Genomic DNA, 22,834 nt, shown 5'->3' with positions numbered 1-22,834 from the left:
GGATGATCCACGTGGGTCCCTTGCAACTCAGCATATTTTGTGATTCTGTCCCCCATGCCCACCAATTTTTAACTGCATTTCAAATAAACAACTTGCAGGGCCTTTTTTTCTACAAAATTGGTAAAAAGGCCAGAAACCAATTCTGCTAGAATATTCCTTGTACATAAGGAAAAAAGCTCACGCATACGTAGTGACAGACTTGGCAATTGGTTAAGAAAACATGAGATAGAGTTGCATTGTGACAGAGAACAAACTCTTGGAAGCACCTCTCTGTTCTCAAGGGGCCATGGCAAGCGTGCTGAACCTACCACCCACCCAGCCTCCTCTGCAGGAGACTCAGCTGTCAGCAAGTGCAGCCCAGCTCCGCAAATGCTCCCCCCAGCAGACAGGAGCACGTGTTTCACCAGTTCATAGCTCCCCCCAGCAGACAGGAGCACGTGTTTCACCAGTTCATAACATTCCCAAGATCGTTATTCCAGTTATAATTATCCTCTATCAGCACCACACAAATCAAGTCTGAAGGATGCTTTTAAACTTCCATGGTTGCAGTTAAAGCCAGAGAGACAACTGAGCAGTCTCCCTGAAACCTCAAGCGCAGACACTACCATGTAAAAGATCCATACCCAGGCTGGAGGCATACAGAACATGGTCCCTCTTCTTCTTCACCTTCCTCTCCCTGCCTCCCTTTCCCCTTTGATTCAAGTTGCTTCTACATAGCAAAAGCAGAATAGTGGGATTGATGGTTTGCAACTGCTGTGTTTTTGATGACTTGTCTTTACCGATCCTGTGCTGTGAACACTGGGAGTGAACTTCTCTGATCATTACTAATTAAACTATTCCATAATTATTCTGGAATTATTTAGGTGTTCCCATCCTCACTATTGCAGTTACACTGTTTTGAGGGAAGCAAACAAAGGCAGGAAGGTAGAAAGGTCAGGAAGAAAATGTTTTCTGTTTAAAAAAATGTGCTTTTAAAAACATTATTCTGAGTGCACCACACACTCAACTGTGATATAAAATGGTGGGTAGCAATATAAATTATGTAGCATTATGTAGTGTCAACCCACAGAGTAGCTAGGCACCACAATACATTTCCATGGACCACCTTGGGAACCACTGATGCATGGGTACAGGATCTTAAGTATAAAAACCTTTAGAAAAATGCCAGAGGAGAATATTAGAACCAAGAAGTTACTGTGAGGAAAAATAAAAAGGGAGAGGACCACATTTCCTTTTGTATTATTTTGTACATTGTGTTATACAAAAAATGGGGGAAGGAGAGTGACAGATGCCTCTTTAAGACCTAGGTTTCAGTTGCTGACAAGTTTGCAGGGGTTTTCAAAACTTGAGTGGACAAAGACCCGAACAACTTGCCCTGAATTCAATGTTGACCCTATTTTATATAAGAAGCTAGATTAGAGACCTCCTAAAGTCTCTTCCCACATGAAGGATTTCTAAGATCCATCAAGGAGACAAAGGACACTAGAGAAAATCCAAACTAAGCAATCTGCTATTCAAACAGTCAATAGAAGGCATATTTGTACTGCAGTTATTGAAAGGAAAAAAAATCAAACAAGAGCAGACACATATGCAGCTGAATATGACACACAAGGGGAAGCTATATTTGAAAAATTCAAGACTTTATTTTAAACATTGATGTTTTTTAATTTTTACAAAATGTTCCAGACTGTACAATACATCAACATTTTTCTAAGTAATGAGTTTCTTTTAATTATGTAACCATTTCCCCTTGTTCAAGTTTGAGGTAGAGATACATACATTTCAAATCAGTTTTTTAAAAACACTTCAGCCCTTCCCACTATATTTCAAACACAAAAGCAATGCACAAGAACACAATGTCTGTTTTTCCATTATTAATTGCTCAGATAAAGTGGAAATCATGTCATAGCCTGTAAAAGTTGGCTTGTTAATTCTGTGAAAAAATCATGACAAGATCAGAGTTGATATCACGAAGGGACATCCTCTAAGGCAGTATTTCCAGAAGGAGATTCCTCTGTCCCAGAAGCAGGGCTTTCAGGCAGAGGAATAGAAGCATCTATTTCCAAGGTGTGCTGCTTCTCCAGATCACAATTCATGTCAGAATTTCCTTCACCACTCACCTCTCCCTCTGACTCTTCAGTCAATTTGTCTTGGGTCTGGCCTGACTCCTCAGAATCATCCTTTTCACGCATAAAACTGCAAATCATATTAGGCCTACTGTAGGAAAAATCTCTTTCCTTGATCTGTAACCACTCCACTCCACCTGATGCAAAGAAGGAAAACTTGTATTAGTGACAAAAGGAGTTAAGAGTTAACGGCAGTTTTTTCTTAGCTAAGTTCACTGTTATTAAGGCTGAGCTGACCAACATCTAAGTAAAAGAACTCCTTAGGACAAAAGGATGTCTTTCAAGAATTTGAACCAACACTAATTTTTGTTGCAAACCTTGCGCGGGGCTTAAACCACTCATCTTCCTTGTAAACAAGGCTACAAATAACAGGAAGATATTTGGTAAAGAAAGACCATCTTAAAATGAAGAGAAACTTGACTGTTGATAAATTAACAACACATGCACAGGCTAAACCAATTTCTCCAAGACATATAGCTACAGGTTCTTATCCAGATACTGGAGACATTGCGCAAGGTTCCTTATGTCACCAGCTCCATCTCTAAAGAGCAGTCACGAGGGAGATAAAATTGTTATGAAAGTAAGGAAAAGCACGAACAGCAAGATACAAAACTATGCTATGTCCATATTATGTTGCTGTGTTCTGCTCAACCCACACTGTAAAACTAGAAAAGGGAAACAAGAATTGGTGAGTCAAGTTAGCTATACAGGAAAAGGGAAGCCAAGTAACCAACAACTACAAAAATCATAAAACAATTGCAACAGAAGACAGAGACTAGAATTCTACTCAAAGGAGACAGCTGTTTATAAGGCTGGCCTGGGAAAACAAGTAGGGACTGACTTATCTCCTAATTCTGATGACAAAATAAGTAACACACACTCATTGAAAGCACCAGATCACATATTTGTAACAACCACAAAAGCAGACAAACAATCAGGAACACCCATAGTAAAGTTGCACTTTTTCCAAACAGAAATGTGATTTGAAAACTGTGATAAAAATGGAAGAAGTCAAAAGTATAAACAGGTTCAAAAAGCAAGTAAAAATGACAGAGCGTTTATGGACTAAAGACATAGTCGTCCAAATGAGAACTTTTGTCAGGGTACTGATGAACTGCTGAATACCAGAAGGATAGCAAAAAAAAAATTACTCATGTGTATGTCCCCTCCTACTACTTCTTATACACCCATTTATACCAGATCAGGAAGGACATCGACCTGTTGGGGCGAGTCTAGAGGCAGGCCACCAAGGTGATTAGAGGGATGGAGCACCTCTCATACAAGGAAAGGCTGAGAGAATTGGGATTGTTCAGCCTGGAAAAGAGAAGGCTTAAGTGACCTATTTGTGGCCTCCCAGTATCTAAAGGGAGCCTACAATAAATATGGAGAAGGACTATTTACAAGGGCATTTAGTGCTAGGACAAGGGGGAATGGCTGTAAACTGAAGGAGAGTGGGTTTAGATTAGATATTAGGAAGAAATTCTTTACTGTGAGGGTGGTGAGGCACCCATGTTGCCTAGTGCAGTTGTGGATGCCCCATCCCTGGAAACATTTAAGGCCAGGTTGGATGGGGTTCTGAGCAATCTGGTGTAGTGGAAAGGGTCCCTGCCCATGGCCTTTGAACTCAGGCCATTCTATGATTCTATGATTTACTATTGTCCACAGTTAGAAATACAATACAGGAATAAAACCACATTTGTTCTGATCCAGTATGGGAGTTCCTGTTGTATTTAAGTGTCTGACACCACCCTTAGACTCTTAAAATAACTGAAACATAATTCAAATTGCTGAGAAAACATTTTACAAATGCAATAAAGAGAACAGAATGTTTCTTCACCTAAATTTTAGAACATCTGGCAATGTGATAAGGAATGACATTAGAATTAGTGCAAGAATTTGAATCATTCCTCGAAACTCAGGTGTATCAAGCTCTTGGAACAGACCTTAAATAGAACTGGGATTCCCCTCCCATTTCAATTTTTATGCATTACATGTTGTTAATTCACAAGACATGGTAGTTACTCTGCATGCACAACATTAAACTTCTGTTAGGGTACAGAAACAAAAACGTTTTTCAGCAAGTATCATCATTATTGCTGTTCCAGAACAAAAAAGGCCTTTTTATTAAGCAAAATATTCTCTAGTCTATTGTACTTTTAAAATAATAGTTTGTTTAATAATAGTTAAATATATGGAGAGAAGAAATGGTACATGGTGCTGATAAGAATGCTGATGTTTGGTTAGATTGTAGATGACATTTCATTTTATATCTCCTATGACCAATGTCCAACTGACTACTCAGATTTAATGTAAAATGGCTACATATTTTTAAAATATGACTCAGTAACGCTGACTTGAGCGAAAAAAGCAATTAAAAGCAATAGGATACTGCTAATGAATACTACCATATATAGTAGGATACTCAATATTTCACTATGTAAAAGTACTAACTTCTGTATAAAAAAGCACCACTAAAATAAAAAACAAAAATATGAGCACTGAGTTCTGCCTACACGATGAAAATCAATATGAATGGTCTTCTAGGTATGTTGTTGCAAGTTAAACTCATTTGCATTTAACTGTAAATTCAGAAAGTACAATTCGGTTCTAGTACATACAACATGGAACTTACTACTATTTTCAACAGTCACAGAGACTCAAAAATTAATTAGAAAAATTGATGAAAGTAGGAAAAAACAAAATCAACAAAGAACTACTAAACAACATCTCCAATTTCAAAACTTTTAGATGACAGAAAAACACACCAGGGTACATCAGCACGTGTTTGCCCTGCTCTTAAACTCTTCTGTAGGAGTCTCCTACTAGCCGTTTCTGGAGGCAGCACTGGTCAGAAGGAGTATCTCTCTCCTCTTTCCATGTGTGTTTTGTACTTTTGCATTGAAATATACATATTTGCTGCCTAAAGAAGAAAGCTCCCTTAACTTTCTACATGCTCTTGAATCAAACACTTAATAAAGGCTGATGTTCCCAAGCATATGTCATCCATGTCTGTATGCATAAAGGCACTAACCAACATTCTCTTCGCCTTCCTTCTTTTCTGTCAGAAGGGTCCGTGTCATGTTCAACTTCTTCACTGTGTGACACTTGTATTTCAGCTGTACTTTTTGGTTGCCTTCCGCATCTACTGAGAAGAGAGGAGAAAAAACAATACCCAGACCCCAATCATTATAGTGAATTCCACTATCAACTGAAATAAGTATTTTTAAGCTCCCCAGCTACCACAATGAACAGGATTAAATCACAACAATTACCGTGCTCTGTGTTTTCTTCAAAAACCACACAGGTTCCCAAGGTATCTACGTAAATCAAAGTGAGAAAGTCTTAGAGACCAACTTATATCAGCTGCAGATACTGTACCCACTGGTCCAACTCCGTGAATGTTCTGATTTCCAGCCCCTCACAAAGCCTAGTAAGCACACCGCCAACTCAGGAACAGACAGGAGTATCACAGGAGGATCCCAGACCATTTCTTCCAGGCCACCGTTGTCACCGTAAGGCAAATGAGAGAACTACAGATTGTACAACACGTCAGTCCTGCTTACACAGAAGACAACAGGCACTTACTTTAAGGTGTTTTATGTCCCGTATGTCTGTCTGCTGACATACTAGCTGGTGCACCCTGGAGTCAGCTTCCAGGCCTGCTTCCCAGGAAGTACCACAGATGCACGGTTAATTTAGCAGTGAACTCAGACTGCTGCTGCTCTGTATGGTGTTATACAACCACCCAGAACTTCAGCATCTCATAGGACCAATTGCAGGATAATTAACTAATGTTAAGAAAGCTCTCTGGGTCACATGAAAAAGGAGAGACTGTATTCATCGTAATTTTTCCTACCTTCATATTCTCCTGCAAATACATATCTGTCCACTTGTAAAATGGGCTTCTCTGTCTCTATTCCCTACAAAAAGAGGGACAAAATTGCACAGTTGTCAAGTCTCTATTAGCCCAGGCAAATTTCTCGCTATACAATCAGAGAAGACAGACATAGCAGAATCCAGATTACATCAATTCCTCGTAAAGACAATTGGACCAAAACTCCAAACCATAAGGTAAAAAGAACAAAATAAGTAAATGCAAGATAAAAGTTTCTTTTGTTATTAGAGGAAAGGAATGGATTCCAGTCTCTAAAGCTTTCTCAAACTGCCAGGTTCATATGAAGAGAAGTACATCTTTAAAACAGGATTTATGGAAGTGGACAAGAGATTTCTGCAGAGGATATGATTTTACAGAAGCTAGCAGACTTGCGAAAAACCATGCAATTAGATTAATATTTATTAGTTTTCAAAAAAATGTAATAAAAGTAGTTTTAGTCATTACAATTGACCCTGAGGTCTTCTGCAATGTTAAACATCTGGGATGGGGGGAGAAGGAGTTTTCTTTGTTTTTGTAGGAGGCTTAGTTAAGCAGTGATAACAACTGCTACAAAGGGTTCAGCCAATCTTACTGTAGAATCAGTGCACTGTTAATAAAATGTAATGACATTTTTTCAGACTATCATCAAACACGTCACTTTAACTATATTAAATACAAAAATATACCAGATAATACCCTTCTAGTAATCGTAGCAGAACCTAGTATAGAACTGTCATAGGAAATGCTCTAGTATGTTAAAATAAATTTAGATCAAACTGCAGCCAATGGTCTATTTAAGTTACAGTTTATTTAAGTTACTGTTTATTTCCTCTAGGAAATTAATGTAACCTCCATTTCAAATTAACAAAAATGTATATGTTTGCACGAAAAAGATGTTATTTTCCAAGCTCCAATTAATGCAAGTTCTAGAAATTTTCAAAAGCCTTTGGAAAATACACAAGGTGAAGAAGTCCAGCATAAACCATTGCAGAAGCTTCTCTGATTTCTGTGTCTATATCATGAAGGAGTTGGAAAGTGCTGTTATTGCATTTTTTTAAACAAGGAGTGGGAGGGTAAGGCAGTACTTCTATCAGCTCATTCCCTTCCTCTACAGCACAGGCTTTCCAAATACATATATATACTTATATATATATATATGATAATATAATGTATTATCTCTTAATACGATTTATACTTATAGATTATAGATTGATAAAAACCAATGTCTGAACAGACTACACTAATTAAGGCAAAATGGCTTTGAAAAGTACCTTGTGAACATCAGAATTATTCAGGACATGAAGATAAGCAGATGCTAAAAGTTTTGAAGATGAGGCACTATATGGTAAATTCCATAAAATACAGGATATCACACAGGATAACTACATGAGAATCTCAAAGCACAACATTTAAAAGAATCCCATTAACACTACTGAAGCATATGCCATTTCAGCCACCAGTAATGAATCACGTGTGTAATACATTCCAAGAGAATTAGGGCAGATCCAGGAAGTAAATCTGCTTATAAAAGCATATCCATCCAAAGATGGATCATTTATGAATTTTGATTGTTTCTACATTTGAGACATTCAAAACTGACTTTACCACCCCACATATATTCTGATCAGTGGCACACTCAGATGTTCTCTTCCATCTTTTCTGTCTGTAATAAAGGTCTACTTTCAGAAAGTATTTGCAAATCAATAGTACTAGTACTATCTAGACAGCTCTCATAGTCTACATAGGGTTTGAAGGGCAAATAGCATCTGTCCCATTCAGAGAAACTGATTAAACAACTCAAAAGGAAAAGGACAGGTAAACCAGATTCTTATAATAACCTCACAGTGAAGCAAACAACATCCCAAATTGTTTACCAAATGCTTAATAACCAGTTATCCTTTACAGAACTTGAACTTGCCAGGCAGTCTCTGCAAAAAAACACATTGTAAATACAGTGCAAATCAGAAAGATTTTGACTCTACCTGTCAGATGTATTTAAGTTATTTGAAGAAGGGTGCTTAGCAATGTATATTTTTAAATGAAAATCACATTTTTAATGTGAAATACATAATTTTTAAAAAATAACTTAGAGCTTGAAATCGGAGCGGATACTGGTACTAACTTATACATACCTCTGAAAAAGTTTCCTTATATTTACACAATACTATATTCAAAAACCTTATGCTGTTTCTGAAATAGAGCCCACAATATCCAGCCAAGTACAGCACACGTAATTCTCTATCAAAGATTTGATATAAATGTTATTAATGTCAAGAAGTTTAGAAGCAGTGTCAGTCCCTTGTTCACATCTATAATGACTTACCCCTTTCCTATTGTGCTGTAATCACTCACCAAAATCTTGCATTTGTTTTCACATTTTTCTAAGAAGCCTGAATCAATAATTCCTGATAGTTCCACCATGACCAGCTGCTCCTACAAGATAAGTTTATAATGTACACCTGTAACAGATATCTGAATTCAGGGGAAAGAAAAAAAAGCCCCCCAAAACACAACCCAAACCAAACAGAACAGCATACAAAGACCCAGACCTTCAGAATAAACCGACCCCAAATGGGAGTTATTTGACATTTCATCAAGAGACAGACAGCTCTTGTAATACCCAGGGAAATGCAGCGATCCATCAGACACCCGTTTCACACATTAATTTCCTGGCCTTTTCTTCCTAGATAGGAATGGAGCTCTTTTCTCCACCCTTGAAAAATGAGCATCAATATGGTGATTTATGAATTATAACAATATGACCAGTTGCATATTCCAAACTAATTTTTTTCCCTAAAGCCTTAGTGCATACCTAAATATGACATCACAGGGGAGGTTAAGCAACGTGTTAACTGAAATAGTTACTTTTTATAACATATTGTTCTGAAATTAATTCCTATATGCAATTCCTTACAATTTTGAGTAAGCAAAATGCAAAAACAAAGCAAAAAAAAGTCTGCCTTGAAAAATATTCAAGGAAAACAAGAGCTTTTAAGAGTCACCATCTACTACACATGCATAAATATACATAATAATAGAAGAGAAAGTTTGTATTTTAGGATTTTGTTGGAGTGAGTCCAGAAGAGGGCCACCAAGATGATTAGAGGGTTAGAATACCTATCCTACAAGAAAAGGCTGAGTTGGGATTGTTCTGCATGGGGAACAGAAAGCTCTAGGCACACCTTACAGCAACTTCCAGTACCTAAAGGGAACTACAAGCTGGAGAGGGACATTTTACAAGGGCATGTAATGATAGGACAAGGGTGAATGGCTTTAAACTGAAAGATTAGATATTAGGAAGAAATTCTTTATTGCGAGGGCGATGAGGCACTGGAACATGTTGCCCAGTGCAGCTGTGGATGCCCCATCCCCGGAAGCGTTCAAGGCCAGGTTGGATGGGGTTCTGAGCAATCTGGTCTAGGGGGTGGCATCCCTGCACGTCGTGGGGGGTTGGAACTGGATGATCTGAAAGGTCCCTTCCAACCCAAACCGTTCTATGATTTTATGAGGTCAGGAAGCAAGTGAAACTGGAAGATCTCTTTCTGACAGCGCCCTTTTCCAGAAAATCTGCAGCAGAACCGCCGGAACCACGCACCTCTGGCGACAGCACCGCTGCAGGGGCAGAAAAACCCGCCGGACCCAGGGAAAAGCGCTCGCTCTGTGCCCAGCCCCGCCGCCAGCCCGGGCACAGCCACACCGGGCCCCATTATTGCCTGCCCTGCCGAGCGGGCGGAGAGGGGGCGGGCCGGGAAGGGCCAGGCGGGGGCCACGGGCGAGACACGCCCCGCGGGGGGCCGGCCCCTTCCCCTAAGGCTGGGGGGATGTCGGCGTGCACCAACCTCCACCTCGTCTTCCTCCGCTTCATCGCTCCTCTCGCCCTCGCTCCCCGTGCCCGCCGCCGCCGCCATATCACCAGCGCCCGCCCGAGCCCCGCCCGCGCCTCAGCGCGCACCACGTGGTGCCGGTGCCGCCATCTTAGAGCGGGAGCGGCCCCGCCTCGCCGGTACAGCGCCCCTGGGCGGGCTGTGCCAGGGCCTGCGCTGCTTCGGCGGTACACAGCTCTGACCCTGCGCTGAATATTTAAAAAAAAAAAAATAAATAAAAAATTACTGTTTGGCTCTCCCAAATGCTGTGCAGGTTTTTCTTGAATCTCAGAAGTGGTACTGGAAAATGGAGATTCCTAAAATATCTTCCATCATCCTCCGTTTGTTTTGTTTGTTTGTTTGTTTGTTTTGAGAAAGGGCTGTCACATACACCTTTTTCTTGACATAAGTAATGCACTGCTTCTGGTACAGACCATTGATTTAGAAAGGTTTTATCAAATAATTAAATAATAAAATATACAGTTCATTTCAGTGGGTTATGTCCTTTGCCTGATGCTTTCTGATGATCCTGTCAGGTTTAAATACACCCCCTGCCTGATTTCCATCTGCCGTGGGTTTCTGAGATATCTTCTTGACTTGTGTGTTTGTAAGTACAGGACGTTGTTGTCCACAAAAATCAGATTTGTTACTTGTTGTGCAATAAGCCAGTAATTACACACTCGAGAGAGACACTGATTATTTAATTCAGAGTTGCACATGCCTGGGTGTTTGGTGGTATTCCACGAATCAAGTACACCAACTAACAAAACCTTTTGCTATTCATACACTTGAGCAAACAAAGGAATTAGTGTTCATTGGCTGCAAGTTACATAGTACTCCTATTAATTAGTATTCTGTCGTCTGTTGGTTAATGATTCTCTCGTTTCTCATGCTAATTAGTCCCATGCTCAGGCTTTCTCTTCTGAGTCAGTGGGTTTCTTGGGTCAGTGGCCCATGAGTTGGTGGTCATGATCTCCTGCTGGAATTACCTTTCACCCAGTCGGAGCTGATTTCAGCACAATTGCTGAGTTGGCTTTACTACTTTCTTCCTTGAGGATTCTGTCAAATGTCCTTGTGGCCCGTAAATCCTGTATTCTCTGTGTCCACTATCAGTATATTGGTATATCCTTCTTCCCAAGTTTTGGTAACTCCCCTCTAGGTCCGAGAACATTGAAGCATGTCAAGCCCTAAATCTTAACAAGGCAATTTACCAACAAGTAATTTGTTTTTCTAATACATGAACATCACTTAGAGCTTGTTAGCTGCTCTCTGTTTCATGGATTAAATCTCACTTCTTGTTGGTTAGGCTTGAAACTATACAAAGATCAAACATTAAAGAACATCCTTCCTCAAGAAAATTTTATATATTCCAATAATTTTGCACTCCATAGTCCTCAGTCTCACACTGGTTTTGTAATGTAATTCTTCCCTGTTTTCCTTCCATATGCTGTGTTTTCTGATTTTGTACCAAAAGTGTCTTGCTACTTGTTGTGTCAAAGTCATCTATTTAAATGTTAAATAAAAACTGATCACAAGGGAGTTCACTGTAAATTTTTCTCTGGCCTCTACTTATCTTCCATAAGATAAATATAAATGTCAGTAAGTGTTTAACTGTGTCCAGGTAGGTGTGATTTAATGCATTTCTGCTTTTCCTAGAAAAATCACTGATCTTATATCAAATAAGTTTGGTAGGATTGTTCTTTGGGAAGCCAGCATTAGGCTTCATCTAATTTTCTGTTAAGCTTCACATTTTTAATTATTTTTTCGTAGAGCTTGCTTTAGAATATTACATACTAATGTGGTAAAAACAGCCTGTAAATTTGGATTAGTTCTAAATACAGGAAAATATTCTGGGGCATGTTACTTCTTCACCAGGCAAATTGCAAAGCCTTGAATTTTGACTGCAGGGGATAATAGCTATGGAACAGATGTTTGATATACTACTAATGTTAATTATCAGATATTTTAAAATAATATTTGTATAATTTGGTTAGTATGGGCCACTGTATTTGGGAATTGTAGAAGATAACAAAAATAATTTTTTGAGAATCTGATTTTATGTTCTGCCACTAGAAGGACATAGATAAATAAAATTATGAATAGCTTGTTCAGAATTTCTGACAGAGGTTTTTAATGTGCGTCTAACTTTTAAAGTTGTATTTAAATGTTGGTAACTTTAGCTAGTTGTACTCATGCTGTACAATATGAGTACATGTGTGTAAACCCAACCTTTCAATAATTCTTAACTACTGTTTTCTATTTGTTAATCATTATTCTTGGCAGTTACATTTTTGCACCAGGTCTTTCTGTTTAGATAAAATTTTTGTTGTTTTAAAACAAAGTTCTACCTCAATAAAGCAGAATAAACTCCCTATTCTGAATATATTTTTTTAATTAATTGTCATAACTGACAGTCCTTCTGTAATGTTACATTTAATGTCATTGTTCTCTTTTTATAGCTGAGAGGAGGTTAAGTTTCATAGTTAAAACTAGATAAAGCCCTTATAGGAACATAAACCTGTGCCAGATCAGCCTATGTAAATCATAGACTGGCATGAAATGCTGTGAGGGAGCCAGTATATTTGTTTTCTTTTATATCAGCCTAAGTGTCATGTAGTATCTGAGGCATCTCAGTCTCCTGGTTATCATGGTTCAGGGCATGCAGTTGGATGATGGGAAATTTTTGGCATGTTAGTGCCAAATGTATTTCAGAAGAGAATACCTCGTTTTCAGGCTAAATTTGCCATGGGCATTAGTTGTTTACCGTGGTCTTTCATATCCTGGCAGGAGCATTTCAACAACCTATCTCTTAAAAGAGACTGTCCTCAGTCTGCCAGTGAGATGAACTGCTTGATGAGATAAATATGGAAATACATCTGTTGAGGATCCAGATTTCGTGTTTCTGAGGCCTCAGCTAACAATGCTGTCAGTCCATGAGCAGATTTATTGTGTGCATGCTGCCAGAGGCCAGTAACTTGATGGCACTTAGGTCATTTTGAGTCAGTGACAACTAAATGGTCAATTTAAAATACATGATCATGTTCAAGATCTGCATATGGATGCAGTAGTTTCAGTGGGTTCACTTGCAATTTAAGAACATTAATACGTGTTTTATTTTGGGCCCTGTAGTTTGCAAATTTTAGTTGTGAAAGTTCATAGATTAGAGGCTTGGACTATCTATTTTAGCAAATAAACATTGTTGCAGTTAAGGTACAGTATAGGAAATCAGAGAAAGTTCACTGAAACACATAATAAATTCTGGCTTTCTACTTTGTCTAACTTTTTCATTTTCTTTTGATTTTTATCTTCATGCTTGGAATTCCTTCTCGATCCTTGTGCAGAAGGGAAGCAGCCTTTCTCCATTCCATCCTGAACACTTGCTTTCTTTGTGAGGCTACAGCACTAGTCTAAGTAAAAGGTTAAATGTTTTGTAAAAACACAGGATAAGAGTCTTTGTTTAAGTTCTTGTGGTTTTTTTCTGTCTGATTTGATTGTGAGTGCCTCTGGTTGAAAGCCTTTTTTATTATGGAGTGAAAATCCACAAAATTTAGCATTTAAAAATGGTAATAGAACATATGCGTGCATCTATACACACACTATATGTTTAGTCTTTGTATCTGTACTGTTTACTGAATTGGCTGCCTCAGGAGAAGGGTGTTGTAGTTCCAAGGCTTTTTTTAAGTTGGAAGGGTAACTAAAAGTGATGATGTGACAAAAGGTGGATATCAGAAGAGATTCTCAGTAAAATGTTACCATGTGAAATGGCTAAATGCAAAGATACAACATTGTAAGGTGCAGAGAGATGCAGAAGGAAGCTTGTAAGAGGCTAATGTGTATTCTTGGCTCTAGCCAGGGTTACAAAAGGTAAATCAGCCCCAGGACAAAGGTAATTTGCCCATAGTATTACAGAAGATGATTTCAATTTCCCTGCAGCTACATTGCTGAGCTTCTTCAGTTTGCAAGCCAAACCAGCTCATAGGTGTTGCCAAAAAAAAGAAAAAAAAGCCCGCTTGTTTCCTTTGCATATGTGCCTTTGTCTTTTCCATAACTCCTTAAACATTATGTGAGGAAATCCTTACCCTACTCAGAGAAGAGTAGGGTAAAGTAGTAAGGGGTGCTTTATTTACACAGAGCTTGTTCTGTTTACTGTGTCTAGTCTAAGACGATGGAGTGAGATGCAGTACAGTAGGAGGGAGGGAGCACTGGGCTCACATTTTCCCTAATCTTTCTTTTGTCACTTACATATTACAGAAGCACTTCTGGTTGTCTTTGACATCCCTCACCGGCTTCAGTTCTAGCTGCTCTTTAACTTTCCTGACCTGCATGCTTGAACAATGTCTCTGTATTCCTCACAGGTTATCTGTCCTTGATTCCACATTTACTATGCTTTCTTTTTGTGTTTGAGTTTGGCTAGGAGCTCCTTGTTCATCCACAGAGGTCTTGACTTCCTACTCATTGGGATGGACAGCTGCTGAGCTTGGAGGAGGTGATCCTTGAATATTAACCTTGGGCTCCCTTTTCCTTCAAGGGCCTTATCCCATAGGACTCCACCAAGAGTCCTTGAAAAGACCCATCTTGTCTTCCTCGGGGAAAAAGAGCTTAGCTGTTAAAAGTAATCTCATCAAGCTCAGAGATTCAACTGCTTCTTCTTTCTACTGAGTTGTCTCCTGCCAGTCTCATGTCCTGGAGTGTATGAGGGCAAGAGCAGTTGGAAACATCCTGAGGAAACTTGGTGCTATATCCACATGTGGAAGGAATGCATCTTCATGTCTGTGAGTGATGGGGCTGGAAGAGAGTGGCAAAGCTGAGAACAGCTGCACTGTCCTGCATGGAGTCCTAAAACTGGGATCTCTCCTAGTCAAACTTGGCAAATGACAAGCTTCGGAAGCAGGTGGTAACAGATAGGGAGTAAATTATGCTACTTGTTATTCAGCTGGATTAGAAGAGGATATCTATCTATATAACTGACTTGCTAATTTATGAAATACCAAAGTTTGGAATCTTTTACATGACCTCAGATTATTTGACATCAGTTATTTGAGATATCAAGATGGAAATTCTTACTTCTATTGGGCTGAAAGCAGTTGAAAGCCCTTGACTTCAAAGTTCACCAGGAATAACTATTTTTCAGGGCCAAGCTCTTATTTAATCTCAGCTGACCTGTCTGTATTTCATAGAATCAGAGAATGGTTTGGGTTGGAAGTGATCTTAAAGATCATTTAGTTCCAACCCCCTGCCATGGGCAGGGAACCTGACACTAGGCCAGCTTGCTCAAATCCCCTTCCTACCTGGCCTTGAACACTTCCAGGGATGGGGAGTCCACAGCTTCTCTGGGCAACCTGTTTCAATGCCTCACCACCCTCACATTCAACAGCTGCTTCTGCACCCTCAAAGTAAGGTGACATGCTGGAGTGAAGAATGTTTGCAGATCAGGGTGTGAGAAGATGAGGAGTCTAAGCTGGAATCTAAATAAATTTTGGGCTTCATCTCAGCATGAGCCAAAATTATTAAATGCTGATGTGATCTCTATAGGTTGAAATGAAGACATACAAGTTTAACAAAGTTGACTGTGCTCTGTGTATGTCCCCTAATGTCTGGTAGAGGTGGAGAAGCCTGGGTTCTTGATGTCCACAATTCAGAAAGATGTTAAGAATTTGGAAAGGGCTCAAAGGAGAGCCCAGCAACTCTTAGGATGATTTAATCACCTGATACTTAATAGCCATTCCCAAGTGTATGAAGGAAAAGGTAGCACAATCATGTTCCTGTAAAGGAACAGACATGTAATAATGAACTCTCAATCTCATGTGTAAAGACACAAGATCAAACTGCTAGTAGCTGAAGCTAGAAAAATTCAGAGCAGAGAAAGCCATTTTTCTTTACAACCAAGGATAAACCTAACCATGGAACAACTTAGCAAGACTTGTAATGGATTTTCCATTGCTAAAGATTTCAAAATGTCTTTATCCAGAAGATTTGCTCTAGCTCAACCATAGCTGTTGGCTTTGATGCCACAGTTCAGGGAAATCCTGGGACCTCTGTATGTATGTGAGTTCAGAGGACAGTGGTTCATTCTTAACATTTATAAATCTTTACATACTGTTTCTTTTCCATACTGTTTCTTTTCATCCAAGCAAATCATCAACAACAAGAAAACTGTTCAAGTTAGTAAGCTAAAGAGTGGACTTACATAAAATGGCTGACAGTTCATCTGATTCTTCCCAACATTAGGTGTGAAGTTCAGAAGGTGAAGTGAAGGCAGGGGATTACAGTGGTTCTTGAACCAATGCCAGCTGAGCCAGAGGCACATAAATATTTCATCCAAATCAAGCAAACATCAGGGAAGTGATTTATTACACATTTCAGCCAGTGCTGGCTAAAAAAGGGTGGAAACAGAATCCTTCCACGGTTTACCTTCTAAGGTTTACTAAGTCATCAACATTGCTATGCAAAAGGAACAAGAAGTACAAAAGTAGGTTGAGTCTGTCCTCTTCCTCCCCATGGTCTCATAGTTTTGAGGAGAAAGTAACAGACTCTATCAACTGGAAGATCTTGTACTTCAGACTAATCTCAGCTAGTCTGGAGTCAATCCACATCTCTTGGAATAAAAAGTCATCTCAACCATCATATCGTTCTGAACATCTTGAGTCTTATTCTCTGCAGCAGAGAACAAACTCAACACGAATAACAAGACAAGTAGCTGGATCTCAATGCATTAAAAACTTTGGTGAATTAAAGCCAAGCCTTTGTACATCAAAGAAAAGGAAAAAAACAAGGGAGTCTATAGAGCTTTGATATAATACAATGGTGACAAATTTCACTGGATTTCCTTAAAATTTATGGGGTTTTAGCTCAGAGCAGAATTCATCCCCAAAATCTTTAATCACAAATAATATGATTTCATTCTTGTGCAACTGCTTCAGCAGGTACTTACATACACACGTTAACAAAAGTCTTTAGCTCAATTACAGTTCTGAGTAGGAAATTATCCTTTCCAATTCTGAAAACTGTAGTAACCTGGGCAAATGTTTTCCTGAGTCTTTTTTGGTTGGTACTTGAAAGTTATCAAGACTGTTTTAAGTTCATTTGTCCATATCACAGTATGCTCATTCACTTTTTACACCTCTTTCAACTCCAGATGAAAAATACCATGAAGCTAAATGATAGATTTTAGATCTTACTGGTCATCTGACCCAAAAGGGTCAGAATCCACATCCTAGTGGCAATACATGAAGCCACTCAGCCTGATCACCTCTATGTCTCCCAGTATTTCTGAACTATCGTTTTACAGTCTTCTCAGGTGGTCCCTGTTACACATCCACTGTCCTGTTGGTTCCCTTTTTTCCTTCTCTCTCTTTAGGCACAGATCTCCAAATCTGCCTGCCTACCTCCTTCTTCTGTCTCTCTGGATTTATAGCTTCACTTTTAGAGTCTGAAGCAAAGAGCAGCAAGATGAGCAATTGTAATGCCTTTGCTGTGGCAGAACAGAGAACCCAGCTGCCCAGCACAATCTCTGCAATGCCGCATTCACCAACATGTTGCACAAGATTGCAGCTGCTTTTTCCACCTGCTTTTCTTCTGAGAATTAGCATCTTAAGCCACAAACATTCAGGAAAATTGACATGAGTAGCATGAAAAATATTTGTAAAGAGCAAATATTTCATCATGCTGATGCTGGAAAAGAGGTGTGATGGAAGACTCCCTGATGGTTCAAGTGTTTATGTTTCAGCCTGATATAGATGTGTCCAAACTGGCCGGACATTAGTTAAGATACTGAGATATCCAAACTGCCTGTGAATAAGAAGCAGAGTAAACTGAGCAAGCTCCAAGCTTCTAGACAGCAAAGAGACACCACACTTAGTCAAGGTGAGGGGTTGGGACTGGCCCAGTCCTCTCCTGGAAAGGGGAGCTAAAGGTGTGGAGCTAGGCATCCTGGCAGGGCTTGGGCTTGATACTCAGGCACCCACTGAGGGAGTGAGATGGTGATTGCTGCTGCTGGAATAGTCAGCTGCTTCTTGGCCACACTGCCCTCCATGTCTGACTCCACCCTGCAATACAGGAAAAGCCCTCACTTTCTGGGGCTCTGGTACAGGCAATGCTGCTGTTCTCTTAAGTCTGTTGCTAGAGGCAAGTGCCTGCTGTGTCTTTGCCTGGAGAAAGCCCTTGAGGAAAATGTAACTCACTCAGTAAATCCATGATACTGTGGCTAGAAGTCTTCTAGTGTCTGCATGAGCACACTTGGAGCTGTTTGAGGTATCTCCATCACACAGCACATGACACTGCTGTTTTAACAGCTATTCCTTATTAGGTGGAGGATAATGCCAGTACTTCAGCGGAGCCCTGGAGTAGTACATACAGACTCAACAGATTTACAGCTCTTAGGAACTTGCAGTTCTCTCCAAGTGGAAAATTCATGTTATTCTATGTGTTTTACACAGTTTTAATGCTAAAAGGAATTAGAATGCTTCCTTCTCTTTTACAGCTACATCCAATCTTTACTATTTTCTACTTAACCTTTTATTTGATTTTCTTTACAGAGCTACCCAGCATAAAAAGACAAAATACAGACCAAAATGAGGAGAATACCCTCATGTCAGGATTTTGTTTATGATTAAAGAAGGTTGGCCCATGTTTTACAGGACAGGATTTGAGAAGATAAGTTATCATGTACAGACTAAGGGAGGGCATTTACAAGGGGCAGGATGGGAAATGAGGCACTCAAGAGGGATAACGGCAAATGAGAAATGGAATTAGCAGAGCCCAGGCGGTGCAGAGGAAGGACAGATAATGAGTCACCCTGGAAGGAGGAGCAGAGCCTTACAAAGAGGACACAGACTTTGAAAGCCATGCAGAAGATTTGGAATGAGGAATGGGTCTGAAAGTGTGTGTGGAGAGAGGGGGAAGGAGATGTGAGCCCTGCTCCAGAGAAGACACATAGTTCAAAGGGTTTAGCAGATAACACCAGCAGATAACACCAGCATATATTCAGCTATCATAATAAAACATCTATGGGTGCATGCCACATGATCTGAAATACAACTGTATGCAAAAAAATGGTTGCCTGCTCTATAATCTATAATATATCAAACTCTAGTAGTATATATACCCATCTAATCTCTGTTAGATAGACTTTTTTCATAATAGCACAATTAAAATTGGCGCCACACAAATATGAATGCAGTTCAGTCATTTCACAAATAGTTTATGCCTATTTAACTGGAAGCTTCAACCAAAATAAAGCTTTAGGAACTGATCGATCAATCTCAGCAGTGGCTCTGCTGCTATCTCCCGCTGGCTGGGATTGCTCCAGTAGCAGTACTCGCATTTTAATGAACCCTATCAATGAAGATGCACTGGAGATAGTACAGCAGGCTCTGCACCAGAGCAGCGAGAATACAGACCCACCTTGTGCTGCCGTCTCTTTGTTGGTTAACAGCAACTGTGAGCAGGGGCATGAGAAACTGGTGGTTTCAACACCTGAAAGAGATGCAGTGAGACCTAGCATTGAGAGCCCTCAGATTCATGAGCAAGAGCCATGCCTCACTAAGTTACACACCAAACCTCAGCCGAGCCACCCCAACTGTCCATGTGTGTAGCGTTTACAGTGTGATGTCTTCAGTTAAAAATAAACATCATTACGGATATAAAATCTGAAATCATGCCGAGTTAGAATGTGTGACCAGCACTTTATTAATGTTTACAGTGATTTATAAATAACAGCATCTCTTCTGCCACTCATCTGTTGAGAAGTCTCCTGTGGAAGCCAGACAGCGGTAGGGAAGCTGCTGGTATTTTAAGATGTTTCAGGCCAAAGTGGGAAACAAAGATATTTTGGGGCATTACATTATATCTCCTTATTGCACCACAACTCTCACACGGTCATGCTTCCATAAATTTGCGCTGCAGAGCTGTTAATTCCATTGTAGCTTTTTGATGTTTACTCAAACAACATTAGCTTTACTGTCATGTTTACAATGTAAAAAAATTTGGTGAAAATGTCAGCAGGATGGTATCTTTAATCACATTTATTGATTGACCTCAAAAGGCTCAGTGCAATTTAATTGGAACCCCTCAGTGCAGCCACGGCTGGGTTCAGCTGGTGCCTGTTCCTAGCACTGCCTGGAGCCCCAATTTCACAAGTAGCTTTTATGTCTAGTGTCCTTGAAGCCACTTGACTTCCCTGATATTTCTCTTTCAGCCCTTCCTTATTACAGCTAATACAATATGGTACGTAGCTAGAGATGGTTACTACCAAGTAACATGAGGACTTAATAGGTAATCTCTGGAGGGGAAAATTCATCTGCTCGCCAGTGCCAGTTGCAGTTTCCCGTTCTCTGACCAGTCCTGTGCAACGATGCGATCCCTATACAGCCAGTGTGGGAAGGTGCAACCTGGCCCCCAAATCCCTCTGCAGGTGTGTTGTCTAACTGCTCCAGCGTGACATTGTCCAAGTTTCTCCCCACAGCCAGGGTTTGTCCTCCATCCTCAGAGGCTGGGATCCCCAGCAGCACCCATTGCGGCGCAGGGCGAAGATGCCCCACGCCCCGCTTGGTCACTGTGTCCATCCTCGGGGACTCGGAGGCTTGCGAGAAGGGCCACCGGGAAGGTCCGGCTGCGGGGGCACCGGGCGGAGGCTCTGCCTCGGGGCGGCCCGGCGGCCGCACACAAGCGCCGCGCCGGCCCCGCACAGCCTCGGGCAGGGCAGGGACAGAGGTGCCCCCTCAGCGCGGAGTCGCGGGGCGGGGAAATGGCGGCGCCTCAGGGGGCTGCGCTCCCGCGGGGCGCTGGGCTGGGGGCGAGTGGGAGCGGGTGTGTGTATGTGTGCGGGTGTGCGTGGGTGTGTGTGGGTGTGTGTGTGTGAAGGGCAGGTTCCGCGCCGGGGGGGCGTATGGCTGTGCCTTGCGGTGAAATCTGTCAGAGAGGTGCCCGTGTGCCGGAGGGGCAGAACGCGGCGTCTGCGGACGGGTGAGCCCGGCGAGAGGGCGGCGTGCGGTGGGTGCGTGTGCTGAGAGGTGCGCGGTGTGTGTGGGGTGAGTGCGTGTGTGTGTGAGTGTGTGTGTGAGTGCGTGAGCGTGTGCCAGCGTGCAGGTGTGCGAAAGTGCACGTGTGTGGATGTGCCTGTGTGGGTGTGTGCGGTTCTGCGCTGTGTGCGGTGGCGGCGCGGCCGTGGGGGCGCAGGGCGGGGGGTCGCAGGGGCGGGTGGGTGCTCTAAGACAGCCTGGCGGCCCCCACCTGGCTGACGCCGCCCGGGGCTGCTTTCGCCCCGCTCCCGCCCGCGGCGCGCCGAGACCCCAGACCGCTCCTCAGAGCCGCGGCTCCCGCCCGCGTCCCGGAAATGGCGGAGGGGGTGGCAGGGGGAACGGAGGGCAGTCCCGCCGCCATCGCCCCATACTTCGCGCCGGGGCTGCCCCGCGTCTTTCCCCGCGCTGGGCCGTGCAAAACCTCATTGGGAGACTGGACAAGTACTTGAAGGAGGGATCCACTGGCATCAGATATCAGACTGAGGACATAACCGGACTGGAAACAGCTGGGAGCACACCGTATGTACTTGCATCCTCCACAGTGGGTAGCCACTGCTGCAGACAGCATGCTGAGTGAGCTAGATCCGAAAGGGAAAATCTTTTATGAACAATAAATTCTGTTTAGTAGCTTTATTTTTAATTCCAACTATTTAACTCCACTGTCTCTTGTACAGAAAGCAGAGGAATAGAACACAGTAGATCAATCACAGCAGATAACAGAACGAGAAGTTTAAATCCCTGTGAAGTTCCCATTGTCACTTAGCATACCATGACCTCTGGTTTGCTTACAATTACTGCTTTTACTCACGAAGGCGTCATTACCTGGAAAAAGCTGTTATTGAGCTCTTTAGGAATTCTGTGTAGGAAGACTGTGAAAAGTACTGTTGTGAATGAGTTTCAAGCCTTTAAAGCTATTGGAAAAGTAATTTTGAGGAGTTGTGTCAGGTTGATCTGATGCAAAGCCAGTGCACTGACCCACTGGCAGCATGCCTTACCTCTGTCTTTGCAAGAGGAAGGGTAATGAATAGGGAAGAAGGACCCGAATCTATAACAAATACAATTTACACTGACTGAGGAATACTGTTCAGAAACACCAAGCAAAAAGTGCAAAGAAGGACACTGTCATGGTTGACCACATTCTTTCAGTAGCCCTTACCTTCCTGATTCACCTCATTGTTCAATAGATAATGTGTTGGGAAAGCAAGGCAACAAATGCAATGTGATAATCTTTCCCATGACTGTTGTATAATTTTAAATGTCTTTTATGTATTGCTGTTTTAAGAGGAGAGTAGTGCTTTAGATGCAACAGTGGAAATGGTGAAAAGTACTACATGGCAATGTAGAAGCATTCTGTAGAGTATCAATTGCCTGCTACAGGACAAGATGTAAATTTTTGTATGTATTTTCAATAACAATGAAAAAAATAAAGCAGGTTAGTGGATCTGTTAATTTTTTTAAAGTTGGTTCATAGACAAGCTTAGGTGCCACACTGTTGGGGCTGTATTGACACAAACTCACATTACCATATCCTGTAAGATTGTTGCTCCGTTTCTAATATGGTTTGCATTATGTAATTAAAGTGCAATTATTTGGAGGACCAATTCTTAAAAATAGCTTTGGTTACAGCACACAGTGCCTAGGGTCATTTGAGGGTATATCTACATGAATGGGTGTTGACAGTGACATGTTCCTTCTGCCTGTGGCCTGAACCAGCCAGCTGGGAGCCACCTCCAGTGTAGCAGCTGTGTAGCTGCAATTTGTGATTCGCTGAACATGAGTTAATAAGGCTGGCTGTGAGGCAGGGTACATTAGCTTGGGCTCAGAACTGTGCTAATGTGGCGACAGGATTTCTGAAAAGAAGCTGGTCTTATGTCCAGCTGGCTCAAAGCACGAATAGATCAAAGACATGACTGTGTCTTTCTGTAAGCTAGTCAGAAATGCAGGTCAGGAGAT

General features: G+C 41.3%; 1 protein-coding gene across 2 annotated transcripts; it reads right to left on the bottom strand.

Annotated features, from left to right (window-relative positions):
- Nucleotides 1-1,619: 1,619 nt before the first annotated feature.
- Nucleotides 1,620-9,985, bottom strand: GTF3C6 (general transcription factor IIIC subunit 6). Of its 2 annotated transcripts, none has more exons than XM_017828584.1 (6): nt 9,840-9,985; nt 8,353-8,433; nt 5,983-6,046; nt 5,399-5,443; nt 5,158-5,268; nt 1,620-2,263 (listed from the first exon to the last, which is right to left on the bottom strand). In XM_017828584.1, the coding sequence occupies exons 1-6, from the start codon at nt 9,906-9,908 to the stop codon at nt 1,968-1,970; spliced, it is 666 nt and encodes a 221-aa protein (XP_017684073.1). In that variant the 5' UTR covers nt 9,909-9,985; the 3' UTR covers nt 1,620-1,967. The 2 variants fall into 2 exon arrangements, with proteins under 2 accessions (XP_017684073.1, XP_017684068.1); XM_017828579.1 differs by having other exon boundaries at nt 5,158-5,271; nt 9,840-9,933.
- Between the last annotated feature and the right edge of the window lie 12,849 nt (nt 9,986-22,834).

The sequence above is a fragment of the Lepidothrix coronata genome, unplaced genomic scaffold (assembly GCF_001604755.1).
Source record: "Lepidothrix coronata isolate B3197 unplaced genomic scaffold, Lepidothrix_coronata-1.0 Scaffold5, whole genome shotgun sequence".
In the NCBI taxonomy this organism is placed as follows: Eukaryota; Metazoa; Chordata; class Aves; order Passeriformes; family Pipridae; genus Lepidothrix; species Lepidothrix coronata.
The sequence above is the reverse complement of the archived record's forward strand: the minus strand, read 5'-3'. Positions and strand labels throughout refer to the sequence as shown.

Excerpts from the sequence above, each read along its gene's own strand:
- GTF3C6 (XM_017828579.1), bottom strand. The coding sequence starts at position 9,908 with ATGGCGGCGGCGGCGGGCACGGGGAGCGAGGGCGAGAGGAGCGATGAA. Across the intron at positions 5,444-5,982 it reads ATTTGCAGGAGAATATGAAG|ATACCTTGGGAACCTGTGTG; the intron begins GTAGGAAAAATT and ends TGATTTACGTAG. Across the intron at positions 5,272-5,398 it reads TGAAGAAAACACAGAGCACG|TAGATGCGGAAGGCAACCAA; the intron begins GTAATTGTTGTG and ends CTCTCTTCTCAG.